The 15,791-nt window shown below is 46.5% G+C and overlaps 1 protein-coding gene across 1 annotated transcript; it reads right to left on the reverse strand.

Annotated features, from left to right (window-relative positions):
• Positions 1 to 933: 933 nt before the first annotated feature.
• LOC132384644 (uncharacterized) lies at positions 934 to 15,549 on the reverse strand. Its single transcript, XM_059955964.1, has 3 exons — positions 15,469 to 15,549; positions 13,038 to 13,120; positions 934 to 5,181 (listed from the first exon to the last, which is right to left on the reverse strand). Exons 2-3 carry the CDS (start codon positions 13,103 to 13,105, stop codon positions 2,022 to 2,024), a joined length of 3,228 nt encoding a protein of 1,075 aa, XP_059811947.1. The 5' UTR covers positions 13,106 to 13,120; positions 15,469 to 15,549; the 3' UTR covers positions 934 to 2,021.
• Positions 15,550 to 15,791: the final 242 nt, after the last annotated feature.

Below are 15,791 nucleotides of genomic sequence, written 5' to 3' on the forward strand. Positions count from 1 at the left end.
TAAGAAATGTATTGGGACAGGGCCTTTCACATGCTCCATTATTCTTACTTTATCCTTTATCCTTTAAAATTGTTCTGATCATTGACTGAGTGTAGTCTAACGCTTTTCCAATGACCGGTGATATCTCACCTCTTTTCAAATGCTTTATTATTTCCACTTTATTTTCAATCATGATCGCTTCCCATCAACGAAACAGAAACACAGCAGGCGCCGGCTCCCGAGCTCCGCCAGTTCCTAAGGACCTCTGCACTGAATTTCCTGGGTCCTAAACTCCACCACACTGAGACAGGTTAAATGGGACAAGTGGGGGCTGTGCTGGGTTTGGGTATTTCATCCTCTGCAATATTCTGCGTGGGAATTTAAACTGGAGGTGGCAGGGTTTTTTTTAACGAGGTCGAGTTGCGAGCTCGACATCAACCCAGCACGCTCAGGAACGGTCTGTCACTGGATCGAACTCGGGAACCTCCGTTCTCGAGCCCCCCACTGATCTCACTGCGCCACCAGCCAACTGGAAAGGGGGGGGGGGGGGGAGTCAGGGTGAATCTTGCTAAGAAAAATTTAAGCCAAATACAAAGTTACACACTTAACACAGTGTCAATGGCAACGACTTAAAATGACAGAAGGTGTCGCGATCCGATTTAAAATGGCGATCGACTTTCTCCTTCCTCGGTTCGTAAGTGCGAGTTGTCCGTAAGTCAGACGTTCGTAACTCAGGGACTACCTGTATGTTTAATAAACTTTTAATTGTCTGATAAATGAAATTCAAACATACGTGTGTCCGCTCACTCAGTGTTTTCATCAGCGCTTCAAACAGAATTTTGATGCACAACGGATCATGTTTCACAGACCCCGACAGGTATCCCTGTCTTCTTGCAAGGCATCCAAGTTAAATGAACGTGCATTTTCCTGAAACAAGGTAACACTTACACTTGCAATACTTTATTTATTTATCTGCTTCTTTATTTATTGTCTCAATAAACCACCTTTACATCTCTGGTTCTGATGCTGCACTTTATCCATTTCCCCCCATGGCTCCCTGCCTATTGGTGACCTCCCCCCCTCCCCCCGTGTTGGATCTATGTGACCAATACACAGTGCTAACAGTCGCTGTTTTGGGTGGTGGGGTGGAGGTGTAGGGCACTCCTTCCCTCCGCTAGCTAGGGTCATGTGAAATCATGGGAGCAGTTGGTGGATGGTTGCCGGTGCATATCACGAGTCCTGGTCATGCGACCACTGATGCCAGGCAGACAATCTCCGAAGAGTATTGATAATGGCTGGGGTTACCCGTCTTCTAAAGACACCGCCCAGAAAAATGCAATGGCAAATCACTTCTGTAGAGAAATTTGCCAAGAACAATCATGGTCATGGGACCATGATCGCCTACATCATACAACACGGTACATAATGATAATCGTAATAATTACTGGAGATGAAGGAAAAAACACACCATCTCTCTCAGCACTTGGAATCTCATCTACTTTTAGAGCAGGTACAGCTATAAAGGAAAAGCCAGAATCCATTAAACTCATTTCACAAATAACTTACTGGCAGAAAATAGAAACTCATTAAAATAGAAATAGAAGCTATCCAATACTAACTCTCAAGTAACTTGAAGTAACCTGAGACTTTGGGGGTGATCATTTAAGACTGAGGTGAGAAGGAATTCCTTCCACAGCAGTTGGTGAAACTCTAGAATTCTCTACTCCAAGAGAGTGTGGGAATTGAGGGTTATGGGGAACTGGCACAGAAGAACAAATGAGGCCCAGGTCAGTCACATTGAATGATGGGGCAGGATTGAAGGGCCAAGTGGCTTGCTCCTATGTCCAGGGAAGTAGTAAGGATTTAGCAACACTTGCGATGGAGACCGAGGAACGGCCAGCTAGCTTTGATGCACCTTCAGTAAGCTGACAGAAGCCACCGGACTTTTGGCGGGAGTAGGCCACTCGTGGACTCAGGCGTTTCTGATCTTGTTAGCTTCACCGTCCGGGGTGCTCAGGCTCCTGCTGCTCTCCTGACTTGTTTCAGGCATCATTTTCCACCTCCCGAAGACCACCCTCCCATTTCTTTGTGGTCCCTTCATCTTGGCCTCCCGTATCCTCTCGTGGGCTCCTCTCCACACACTGTTCGTTACCTGTGGGAAAACACGGACTGCAGGAGACGTTCACTCCATGGGTTGGGTCCAAATATTCTTCACTCTCCATTGCCAGGTTTTGCCCGACGCCGCATGCGATCACCGTGTCCGCCGAGCTACTGCTGTCTGCGCTCTCCCGGGATCCCCTCTCATTTCCTCCTCCATCTCCTTCTGGCTTTAACACTTCACTCGCCAGGAGGCGTTCCACCTCCTCATCGTCAGATTCCGAATCAGGTGCCGTGTGGCGGCGGATACGTGAAACCGACTTGAACACCATGTCCTGCAGGTTCTGGGACGATGCTTCATGTGGGTGCTCGTTCAATCTCCGAAATTCGCCACATTCGGAATTTTCCGCAGTTTTTGTGTTGGGACTGTGCTCAACAGGGACGAAGGAAGATTCCTCTGAGATTTCTTGGCACCTCGTCCTTTCTTCCCGGATATCACCTGCCGCTGAATCGGTGTCTCCATTGGACAGCGGATCGCAGGCAACGGAAAGAGATTGTAATGTGTGGACAGTTATTGACTCAACACTTTCTCGCTGAATACCTTGCGTTATTTCTTCAGATTTGCCTGGGCTGGCCACTGTGCCTCCCATCCAAGACCCCCATCGCTTCTCCTCTGTACCATCTTCCGCTTCTGTCACTCCAGTCTTCTGCAAATGCACTTCAGCCGAGTTGGTATCCATAAGAGGAAGGCCCAGTATTCGGGTTGCCTTTCCATTTGTGCAATCCCTCACTCTGGCACGTGGATATGGGCTTTGCTCTTTCTCTGGGTTGATGCCATTACATTCTGCAGCCTGCTCTCCACAATAACGTTCAGCCTCGGTGTGCCAAAGCTTTCTGTCCGGAGTCAGACACTCAACACAGTCTTGCATTGGCTCTCGCAATCTTTCACTCCAGCCGTCGGGGCGAGCGCTGGCCTCACTCGAGCCCACAACTTCAACTGGGTATGAAAATAACACCCGTTCTTTCTTCGGTGAGGAAATGTATTCCGCTCTAACTATCGCACAGGTCGCATCGATAATGAAGACCCTGTCGCTTTCAGGGGCGCGGTTTGTACAAGCACTCTTACTCCGGCCTTCCGTCCCCACGGAAAAATGAAGGGGTTGCTTCCAGTTCGGTAGTTTCCGAACTCGGTGCCAGTTCTGTGTGTTATTCCCGTCCACTCTGCTACGATTCCCGTCAAGTTTTCGGCCCCCACTCGCCAGAGGGACATCCGAGCAGCGTCTTCTACAGGACGGAGACATGCCGCGTCCGTACCACTCTAAGTCGGAGAGTTTCCTACCTTTATCAATAGAGTTTCCAGGTGAGCCGTCACCGGGAACAAAAGCAATTTCCTCCATTTCACCTTGCACAGGACCTCTGCCCGAATGATAGCTCCAAACATGGAACCCCGCCTCTCGCTTCCCTCGCTGTCCGTCTGTTTGCACTTGACTTGAGTTGTTCGCCTCGTGGATATCCAGCCCTCTCTCTTTGAAGCCTGTCACATCTTCCCCGCCGTTGTAACATGGCCGCTGCCTTACTCTGCCTCCTAATTCTTCTTTCTTCCCAGAGCAGAAAGAGTGACCGGAATCTGAAAAGTCAAGTCGACCTCTGGCCCAATAGTTCTCAATATCGCTGTAGGTATTTCTACACTGTGTCCTATCTGAAGGAAATTGATTGATCGAGAAGCCAGTGCTGTCCACACAACACATCACCTCCACGTTAGAAGGTTTGCATCGTTGAGTTTCACCCCATTTTTCATGAAACTTCCTCTCATCTTTGGCCAATAGGGTTTGCCGGACATCGGATGACTTGCTGGGTACAACCACATCCCTGGCAATTTCAGGGAGTGCGTGTGCACATTCTGCACCCGAGTCCACGACCGGCGGCCCCGTATCCTGCCTAGATATTAAGCAGAAGACGACCTCACCTCTTTTACTCCGAAGAAGTTCACCTTTCATCTCATTCCTCCGCTCACCTCCTCCTGCCCGACCATCCACCTCCACATCCGCGCTTCGCACTTCTAAAGCTTCATGCTTCAGATCCAAACCCTGATGGAATCCCTTGGTGCCTCTCTTAGATGGGCGACACACTGCAAGGTTGGCGCCTGTTAGATGCTGTGAGCCTGTGGGACACAGATACTTCTCTGAAGCATGGCATGTAACATAACCGGGGTGAGCTCTCAGTTTCCTCGACCGTTCAGCCTCTGTGTATATGTCACATTGGGTTCTTCTCTCACTGATCCCACCTGTCAGATACGAAAGGTGGTCCTGGCACCTGTAAAACTGTACTGCTGAACGTGTTGGGTCATTTCGGGCACCACTTGCTGCCTTGGTGTTCGGTACTGATCGATCATAGTTTGGCTTCCGGCCTCTCTCGCTCCCTGCCGTTAGTTGTGAAGCACCTGACTTGCTCTGAATGATGGGCTGACTTAGCCATGGATTTGCTTTGGTTTTCAGTCCCTGTTCCGCTTTCCTTTTCATCTGCAGGTACATCTCGTAGGTTGGAGGCTTAACTGGTCGCAGTTTGGAACCTTTGCTTTCGGAACTACTTGGCTGAATAAACTGTCTGTGTTCTGATGGATGGAAGGCGCCTCTGTGAGGCTGATGAGGGCTGGGCCACGGTTCTCTATAATTTCTGCAATCAACAGCCTGGTTAACGGGAGACAAATCCCTCAGATACTGGGGTGCCCATGACTGGTGAATGGGTTCATGCCTCAAGGGATGGAGTCTCCTTGGCTGCCTTATCAGTCGGTGTTTGAAGTGTTCTGGGGAATCCCAGCCACCCCCAAAGCTTGTAACATCTTCCATTGCTTTGGGCTTCACCTTTTCCACATGATGCATCCAGTTCCCCGAGTCTTCCTGTCCGCTCCAGTCCCAGTGGCTGAGGTTCTGCATCATCACCCCCTTGGCTGCTGTTGATATACTTGGCCCAGATGGTGCACATCTTGGCTGTGTTTGCCAGTGATTGAAGGAATCCTGCACAACGGAGGGATCTTCTCCCATTAGTCTCCTGGGTATGACACTTCTCGTTGGGGCCAGACGTGGTGAGAGGGGTTTCTCCCAACAGCTGCAAGACAGAACAAATCAGTATCTTTGGAGAGACAAGAGGCTGCAGATGATGCAACCTGGAGCAACACACAACCCGCTTGATTACCTGTGTGGGGGGACGGGATTGGTGGGTTTCTGTAGGGTCACAGAAAATTGAGAGACTAGCTTTATTTGTCACATGTACATGGAAGTATACAGTGAGACAGTATACAGCGTACAATGTCGAATCAAATCAGGGAGGATTGTGCAGGGTAGGAATTGAACCCTGATCTTACAGCTTCCCAACAACTGGAAGTAGAGGTCATAGGTTAAGGGTGAAAGGTGAAATGTTTGAGGGGAACATGAGGGGTACCTTCTTCACTGAGAGTGTGGAACAAGCTGCAGGGGGAAGTGGTGGATGCGGGATTGATTGCAATTTTTAAGAAAAGTTTGGGTAAGGGTACGTGGATGGGAGGAGTGTGAAGCTTTAACTCAGTGAGGTCAGAATAAAGATTTACTGGGACAGTTATATTGGAAACACAACAATAACTAGTTCAGTTTACAATGTGAATGTGTGGAGAAAGGTAAATGAGGCACAGATAGCTGTGAGGAAATCTGATTTAGCTTCAATAACAGAAATTTAGCTCGAAAGGTGCAGGGCTAATATTAAATATTCCTGGATATGAAGTGTACAGTAAAGATAAGGATAAGAAAAGAAAGAGAGTATTAGAGTTCTGGAGACAAAGAATGTGCCAGATGGAACAAAGACAGAATCTGTTTGATGAGAACTAAGAAACAGAGGGAACACAGAGTGGGTGAGGCTTGGAGGACCAAATATGCTGAGGAAATTACAGAGCCAGGGTAGTCCTAATTGGGGGGGGGGCTGCAATAATCCCAGTGTAAGCTGGAATAGTTATGATGTTGAGGGCAAAGAGGATGGAGAGTTTCTGAAACAGTTGAGGATAACTTTCTAGAGCTATGTTTCTAGTCCAGGATATTGCAGGTTCTGGTTCTGGGGCATGGGGTAGGTCAAGAGCACCAAGTTGCAGCAGGGAACATTGAGCAAACATAGGAGTTAGTTTAGTTACTGTACATAAAATGAAAAGGAGCAATCCAATTAATTGGAGGAGGGCCAATTTCAATGGGGTGTGAGTGGGTCTGGCCCAGGTAAACTGGAACCAATGTTCACGGGACTATCACTAGATGTCTTCAGGGAAGAGACAATTCATATTGAGGCACAATTGAGCAGTATAGGAAGAACAAACAAATCCAGAGCTCACTGAATGGCAAAAGAGATTTAAAAAAAAGGAAGATGCAGTGAGTGGTACGGTTAGAAAAGCTGCTGCCTCATAGTACTAGAGACACAGGTTCAATCCTGACCTCGGGCACTTTCTGTGTGGAGTTTTCACATTTTCCCCGTGACCATGTAGGATTTCTCCAGATAATGTAGGGTTGGTATAAATGGGTATTTGATGGTCAGTATGCTCAGTGAGTTGAAAGGCATGTTTCTGTGCTGTAGAATGTTATGACTCAATAAAGCAAGAAAGGGCCACATATAGAAAGCGTTGGGATATAAACAACTGCGAGAACCAGGCTGACTACCTGAGGGAATCAGAGGGAAAGTGAAGACTAAAATGAGAGGGAAAGAAGGCATGTGACAAAAGGGAATTCAGGAGTGTTGTGTTGGCATGCGATGAGTAAAAGGGTAGAGGAAGTAAAGTAGGGCCTATTAAGGACAAAAATCAGAACTTGTGTATAGTTAGAGGGCAGTGTTAAAGTACTAAATGAGTACTTTGCATCTGGCTGCACAAACAAAAAGGATATGTTAAAATTTGACCACGAGAAAATCTGCAGATGCTGGAAATCCAAAGCAACACACAAAATGCTGGAGGAACTCAGCAGGCCAGGCAGCATCTTCTGAAAAGAGTAAACAGTCAACTGCAATTTGCCTATCGCCACAGTAGGTCAATGGCAGATGCAATCTCAATGGCTCTCCACACGGCTTTAGACCACCTGGATAACACAAACACCTACGTCAGGATGCTGTTCATCAACCATAGCTCAGCATTTAACACCATCATTCCCACAATCCTGATTGAGAAGTTACAGAACCTGGGCCTCTGTACCTCCCTCTGCAATTGGGTCCTTGACTTCCTAACTGGAAGACCACAATCTGTGCGGACTGGTGATAACATATCCTCCTCGCTGATGATCAACTCTGGCGCACCTCAGGGGTATGTGCTTAGCCCCACTGCTCTACTCTCTCTATACCCATGACTGTGTGGCTAGGCATAGCTCAAATACCATCTACAAATCTGCTGATGTTACAACCATTGTCGGTAGAATCTCGGGTGGTGACGTGAGGGTGCACAGGAGGGAGATATGCCAACTAGTGGAGTGGTGTCACAGCAACAACCTGGCACTCAACGTCAGTAAGATGAAAGAGCTGATTGTGGACTTCAGGAAGGGTAAGATGAAGGAACACATACCTATCCTCATAGAGGGATCAGAAGTGGAGAGAGTGAGCAGCTTCAAGTTCCTGGGTGTTAAGATCTCTGAGGATCTAACCTAGTCCCAACATATCAATGTAGTTATAAAGAAGGCAAGACAGTGGCTATACTTCATTAGGAGTTTGAAGAGATTTGGCATGTCAATGAATACACTCAAAAACTTCTATAGATGTACCATGGAGAGCATTCTGACAGGCTGCATCACTGTCTGGTATGGAGGGGCAACTGCACAGGACCGAAAGAAGCTGTAGAGGGTCACAAATCTAGTCAGCTCCATCTTGTGTACTAGCCTACAAAATACCCAGGACATCTTTAAGGAGCGGTGACTCAGCAAGGCAGCGTCCATTATTAAGGACCTCCAGCACCCAGGCCATGCCCTTTTCTCACTGTTACCATCAGGTAGGAGGTACAGAAGTCTGAAGGCACACACTCAGTGATTCAGGAATAGCTTCTTCCCCTCTGCCATCAGATTCCTAAATGGACATTGAACCCTTGGACGTTCCCTCACATTTTTAAATATACATTATTTCTGTTGTTTTGCACTTTTGTTAGTCTATTCAATATAGGTATACTGTAACTGATTGATTTATTTATTATTTTTTCTTCTAGATTATGTATTGCATTGAACTGCTGCTGCTAAGTTAACAAATTTCACATCACATGCCGGTGATAATAAACCTGATTCTGATTCTGTTTTGAGCCGAGACCCTTCTTCAGGACTGAGAGGGAAGGGGGAAGATGGCCTGAATTAAAAGTTGGGTGGAGGGGAAGAGGGCTAGCTGGAAGGTGATGAGTGAAGCCAGATGGGTGGAAAAGGCCAAGGGCTGGAGATGAAAGAATCTGACAGAAGAAGAGAGTGAACCATAGGAGAAAGGAAAAGAGGAGAGGACTCAGGGGGAAGTGGTAGACAGGTGAGAAGTAGTAAAAAGTCAGAGTAGGGAATAGAGAATGGGGGGGTGTATTTTTGTTCACCAGAAGGAGAAATCAATATCGGGGCAGCATGGTAGCATAGTGGTTAGCACAACACTTTACAGTACCAGTGACCCAGGTTCAATTCCCATCACTGCCTGTAAGGAGTTTGTACTCTCTCCCTGTAACTCTGTGAATTTCCTCCGGGTGCTCCGGTTTCCTCCCACATCCTAAAGACGTACCGGTTGGTAGGTTAATTGGTCATTGTAAATTGTCCCATGATTAAGCTCGGGTTAAACTGGGTGATTGTTGGGCAGTGTGGCTCAAAGTACCAGAAGGGCCTGTTCCACACTGTATGTCAACAAAATTTTAAAATTCATGTCAGGTTGGAAGCTACCCAGACAGAATATAAGATGTTGCTTCTCCACCCTGAGGGAGGCCTCATCTTGGCACAAGAGGAGGCCATGGACTGATACATCGGAACTGAATGGGAATTAAAATGCTTAGCCACTGGGAAGTCCCACTTGTGGTGGATGGTACGGAGGTGCTCAATGAAGCAGTCCCCCAATTTACGGCGTGTCTCACCAATCTAGAGGAGGCCACATTGAGAGTGGCCAAATGGCCTGATTCTACTCCGATGTCTTGTGGTCTTATGGAGAGCACCGGACACAATTAACAACCCCAGCAGATTCACAGGTGAAGAGTTGTCTCAGCTAGAAGGACTGTTTGGGGCTCTGATTGCAGGTAAGGGAGGAGGTATAGGGGCATATGTGGCACTTCTGCCACTTGCATGGATAAATGCCTGGAGAAAGATTAGTGGGGGGAGTGGACAAGGGAATTATGGAGGGAGCAATCTGTGCAGATAGCGGGAGGATGGGAAGTAAAGATATGTTTAGCGTCCCTTTGGAGATGTATGGCACATGGCCAAGTGGTTAAGGTGTTGGACTAGCAATCTGAAGGTCGTGAGTTCGAGCCCCAGCCGAGACAGCGTGCTGTGTCCTTGAGCAAAGTACTTAACCACACACTGCTCCAGTCCACCCAGCTGAAAATGGGTACCGGCAAAATGCTGGGGGTTAACCTCGCGATAGACTGGCGTCCTTCGGGGGGAGGGGGGTCTCGTACTCTCAGTCGCTTCACGCCACGGAAACCGGCATAAGCTCCGGCCTGATGAGCCTATAAGGCTTAGGACAGACTTTAACTAACTTTAACCCTTTGGAGATGACAGAAGTTGTAGAGGATGGCTGTGTTGCACGCAGGTGCTGATGGCATGGTAGATAAGGACAAGAACTATGTCTCTGGGGTGAGCACAGATGTACAGGGAATGGAGGAGATGCAGGTGAGGCAGTAGCAATGGTGGAGGAAGAGAAACCCCATTCTGTAAAGGAGGAATGGAAAGCCACATCCTGAGAACAGATGCATTGGAGGCAAAGAAACAGAGAAGGGAATAACATTTTTACAGGAGGTAGGGTGAAAAGAGGTAGAGTCAAGATACACAGGAAATCACAGGTTGCGCTAACTATAATCTTCCCATGTTCTTTGTACCCAAGAGTAGGATTCAGAGGCCAATATTCCTGCATTGTCCCATGAAAGAAGCAAGGATAAGCCCGGAAACGACAGGGCAGTCAGTGTAACTTAAGTGACAGGAGTTTTGAGAGATGATAATCTGGAATAATTAACTAAAACAAGGATTTATTTAGGGTTCATCATGTTTAACCAATTTGAGGGCTTTTGGATATGGTAACAAGAGGAGGGTAGTGCAGTTATACTGTGTTTGTGACTGAAGGAAGGCTTTTGAAAAGGTGCCACACAACAGGCTTCTCAGTAAAGTGAAAGCAGGTGCCACAGAAGGAACAACAGTGGCAGGGACATGAAGCTGGTTAAGCAACAGACAACAGTGCTGGTGAATGGTTGTTGCTCTGGCTGGAGAAGGTGAATAGTAGAGTTCCCCAGGGATCATTGTTCCTTCGGTCTGCATTAGCAACCTAGAGTTGGGGTGTAAAGTACAATTTCTAAATGTGTGGATGTCACAAAACTTGGCAGTACTGTTGACTGCAAAGAGGATTGTGTTAGATTTCAGCCAGATTTTCAACAGGCTGGTGGACACTTGTAGATGAAATGTGGAGAAACACAAAGTGAAGGAGAAAGGCAAAAGATCCGGAGGACCTGGGGTATGGTTGCACAAGCAACAGATTGTGTTGGAAAGCGGTCTTTATCTCTGCTTTATCAATGGAGGCACAGGCTTCAAAAGAGGAATTACACTGATCATTTATAAAACAATGATCTGGGGTATTGGACACATTTTAGGAAGGATGTGAAGGCATGAGGGAGGTCCCATGAAAATATTCAAGAATGACAGACAACAAATACAAGGGTAGATTAGAGAGAGTGGGCAGTTTTCTTTGAAGATGTGACAGCTGAGAGGAAATAAAATGATGAGGGGCTTGCACAGAGTGGACACTGGAGACCATTCCCATTGGTGGGGGGTTGAGGACTAGAGGTCATGAGTATAAAACAAAATGGAGGAGAAGAAGAGTGACATGCAGACGAATACATTTTACACAACATGTGGCTGGAACCTGGAGCACACTGGCTGCAAATGAGGTGGAATCGGGGTCCATTCTGGTCCTCGAGGAAACTGGTGAATAATCTGCATGACTACATAGAAAGGGCCAGTGGGTGGAACTGGACACAATGGGCTGAATGCCCTCCCCAGTATCATAACCATTCTGTGATTCAATGTACTTCCTGTAAAGTTCTTTGGGGCAAAGGTGAAGGTAAACAAAAATCGATGCAGTTGCTCATTTCCATGGGCATAAATTTTATACAGTGACCGGATCCAACATCATTGGTATCAACTTAGCCTGCCTGGTGAATGTCCACTGTGTGTCCTCCGCAGGTCCCGCAGGTAACTGGCTTTAAGGTTAAACTATTAAAGTGGGACAGATGATGCAGGCTGGGACTCAGTCACAACTAAAAATACATCACATGCATTATATATGGAGCTGACTCAAGCACATGATTGATTGAAATTACTTCTGAAGGCAATTTCTGGTCACACATTCAAGTGGCAGGAGTGGAATTTAACAGCAATATGAAGCAAATGGCAAATATACCCCATTGTTTAAAGCAGTAATATATGTTCACAAATAATACTGAATATCATCTTTTAGAAGATGGACAATTCCACTTTCACATTTCAGAGAAGGAAGCCCATTGAATCTAAGCCAACTGCCAGAGTATTTCTTTCTGTCAGAGTATTTCTTTCAGATACAGATTTCAGATTTATTTATTGCATGTACAGTGAAACATGCAGTGAAATGCACAATTTGCATTAACAACCAACATAACTTAAATAATGTGCTGGGGGTAGCCTGCAAATGTTGCCAGATTCTGCAGCGCCAACATAGCATGTCCACAATGTTCAGCAGAACAACACTACGCAATATAAGCTCCATATATAATGCATGTGATGTATTTTTAGTTGTGACTGTATCCTAGCCTGCATCATCTGTCCCACTTTAACTTTAAAGCCAGTTCCCTCATTGATTTCCCTGTGACCTGTTTTCTCTCACATTCCCAACTTCCCCCAACCCCACAATTCACCTACCCCTCACCCACATATTAGTGACAAGGTACAGCAGCCAATTAACCTAATCCTCACTGAGGGGTCAACAAAGGAAAGGGGGAGTAGATTCAAGCTTCTGGGCCCAACACATTGATGCAATCATGAAGAAGGCACATCGCCAGCTCAACTTCATTAGGAGTGTGAGGAGATCTGGTATGCCACCAAAGACTCTAGCAAAGTTCTATAGATGTATGGTGGAGAGCATTCTGACTGGTTGCATCACAGTCTAGTATCGAGGCTTCAATGCACAGGATTGAAAGACGCTTCAGAGGGTTGTAGACTCAAACATTTCCATCATGGGCATTAGCCTTCCCACCATTGAGGACATCTTCAGAAGGCAGTGCCTTAAGAAAGCGGCATGCATCATGACAGACCCTCACCATCCAGGACATGCCCTCTTCTCATTACTACCATTGGGGAGGAGGTATAGGAGTCTGAAAATGCACACTCAATCTTTTAGGAACAGCTTCTTTCCTTTCAATATCAGACTTCATGAACTCATGAACACTGCCTCACTATTCCTCTTTAGCACTATTTATTTATTATATTTCTTATTGGAATTTATAACATGTTTATATCTTGCACTGTACTGTTGCCTGAAAACAACAAATTTCATGACCTATGTCAATTATAATAAATCTGATTCTGATTCTAACCTTCTCCACATTATTGGGATGTGGGAGGAAACCAGAGCTCCTGGAGGAAACCCACACAGTCACAGGGAAAACATGCAAACTCCACACAGACAGCACCCAAGGCCAGGATTGAACCCAGGTCTCTGAAGCTATGAGATAGTGGCTCTCCTCACTGCGTCACTATGCTGTCTGATCTGAACTGTTAACCAATACTTACATGGATGGCCCAGGATAGGTGCCATATTTATCCAAAAGTTTATAGCTGCCAGAGTTCATTTTCTTCATTCTTTGAGTTATTGCCTTCAAAAAGAAAAAAAAAAGAACATTATTAAGAACAAGGAAGAGACATCCAGGCATTGCCATGCTGTCCATGAATCCCGTTCTTGCAATCTCTATTTCAGAGCAGCAGACCCTAAGAAGAAGGATGGGACTCGAAAATGGAAGCCAGAGGCAGGGCTGCCACCATCGTCCCCGTGCCAAAGAAGTCTTCAGTGTCCTGCCTCAATGACTACCGTCCCGTTGCACTCACATCCATCATCCTGAAGTGTTTCGAGAGGCTCGTCATAAGGCACATCAAGACCCTGCTGCCCCCCTCACTGGACCCCCTGCAGTTCATGTACCGTCCCAACCGTTCAACAAATGACATGATTGCCATCACCCTCCACCTGGCCCTAACCCACCTGGACAAAAAAGACACGTACATTTGAATGCTGTTCATAGACTTCAGTTCAGCATTCAACACAATCATCCCTCAGAAACTGATTGGAAAGCTGAGCCTACTGGGCCTGAACACCTCCCTCTGCAACTGGATCCTAGACTTCCTGACTGGGAGACCTCAGTCAGTCCGAATTGGGAGCAGCATCTCCAACACCATCACACTGAGCACGGGGGCCCCCCAGAGCTGTGTGCTCAGTCCACTGCTGTTCACTCTGCTGACCCACGACTGTGCTGCAACACACAGCTCAAACTACATCATCAAGTTCGCCGATGACACGACCATGGTGGGTCTCATCAGCAAGAACCATGAGTCAACATATAGAGAGGAGGTGCAACGGCTAACGGACTGGGGCAGAGCCAACAACCTGTCTCCGAATGTGAACAAAACAAAAGAGATAGCTGTTGACTTCAGGAGGGCATGGAGCGACCATTCTCCACAGAACATCGACGGCTCCTCGGTAGAAATAGTTAAGAGCACCAAATTTCTTGGTGTTCACCTGGTGGAGAATCTCACCTGGTCCCTCAACACCAGCTCCACAGCAAAGAAAGCCCAGCAGCATCTCTACTTTCTGCGAAGGCCGAGGAAAGTCCATCTCCCACCCCACCATCCTCATCACATTCTACAGGGGTTGTATTGAGAGCATCCTGAGCAGCTGCATCACTGCCTGGTTCGGAAATTGCACCATCTCGGATCGCAAGACCCTGCAGCGGATAGTGAGGTCAGCTGAGAAGATCATTGGGTTCTCTCTTCCTGCCATTACGGAGATTTACACTACACGCTGCATCCACAAAGCAAACAGCATTATGAAGGACCCCACGCACCCCTCATACAAACTCTTCTCCCTCCTGCCATCTGGGAAAAGGCACCAGGGCATTCGGGCTCTCACGACCAGACTGTGTAACAGTTTCTTCCCCCAAGCCATCAGACTCCTCAATACCCAGAGCACCAACTTACTGCCCTCTACTGTGCCTATTGTCTTGTTTATTATTGATTGTAATGCCTGCACTGTTTTGTGCACTTTATGCAGTCCTGGGTAGGTCTGTAGTCTAGTGTAGTTTTTTTCTGTGTTGTTATTACAAACGTTGTCTCGTTTTTACTGTGTACTGTACCAGCAGTTATGGTCGAAATGACAATAAAAGATGACTTGACTTGAGGATCACGACTCAAGATCTGCACCGCAAACCTGGCTCCTGTGGCTCAGTGGGCAGACATGGCAGCCATGAGTCCAAGTCTCATTCCCAAGACTTGAGCAGGAAATCTGGCCAACACTTCCAGTGCAATATTGGCAGCAATGCTGCAGCATCAGGGGTGCAGTGCTGCAGCTAAAACAGTAAAAGGAGACTTTTTTCCTTTGGCCACTCTTTGATTACAATAATCCCACATTAATCCCATTTTATTCTTCCCGTTTATCAATTAACATTTACAGTGGCCAAGTAACCAATCCAACCATCTTTGGGGTGTTGGAGGAAAACTAGAGTGCCCAGAGGAAACTCACACGGTCACAGGAAGAACACAGATAGCATTATGGCTAGGAACAAACTCAAGTCTCTATCCACATCATAACTCTAATAGCTGAATAGCATTTTGACATTTTGAAATGGAGTGATAGACAATACAAGCTTTTATCCCCCCCCCCCCCTTTTTGATTTAGTTAGGTCTCATCTTCCTCTGCAAAGAAGTGGTGTGAAACTCGGAGGCTTTTGGGTGAAGATAAATGACAAAAGGGAGCATACTAAAACACTTAATTCATTAAAAATCAAGCCAGCACAATGCTATGTCTGTATGGTGATAGGTTTCAACACCAGTTTAAGCAGTTGTTTTAAAGCCTGTAATTACTCCATTTCACACAAATTTCTAGACAAATCCATACAAATGCCTATGGAAATTTACCGGAACATTTTGAAAGCATATGTAATATTGTGGAACTCACCAATTGTTCAAAGCATAGTGCAGACCTCTCTGCCTCTCTTGCCAAGCCACGTTCCCCTCGTTTTTTCCAGGTACTGTTTGGTTCTCAGTGTTGCTGAGTTCTGATGAAACAGTGAGTATTTTGGAAAGTAATACTTTAATAAAGTCCTGTGTTTGTTCTTGTCCGCTGTGTTTAACTCCCTGAGCAAGATCGACAATATTGTAATTTACTGCTAAACTACGATAATTACAAAGCAACACAGATTAATGCCAAAGGACACTCTAGTTCTCTACTCCCACCAAATTCTGCACATATTCCTCCTCATGTGGAAATAATGGTCTGAA

The sequence above is a fragment of the Hypanus sabinus genome, chromosome X1 (assembly GCF_030144855.1).
Source record: "Hypanus sabinus isolate sHypSab1 chromosome X1, sHypSab1.hap1, whole genome shotgun sequence".
Classification (NCBI taxonomy): domain Eukaryota; kingdom Metazoa; phylum Chordata; class Chondrichthyes; order Myliobatiformes; family Dasyatidae; genus Hypanus; species Hypanus sabinus.

Excerpts from the sequence above, each read along its gene's own strand:
- LOC132384644 (XM_059955964.1), bottom strand. The coding sequence starts at position 13,105 with ATGAAGAAAATGAACTCTGGCAGCTATAAACTTTTGGATAAATATGGC. Across the intron at positions 5,182-13,037 it reads ACCTATCCTGGGCCATCCAT|CTGTTGGGAGAAACCCCTCT; the intron begins GTAAGTATTGGT and ends TCTGTCTTGCAG.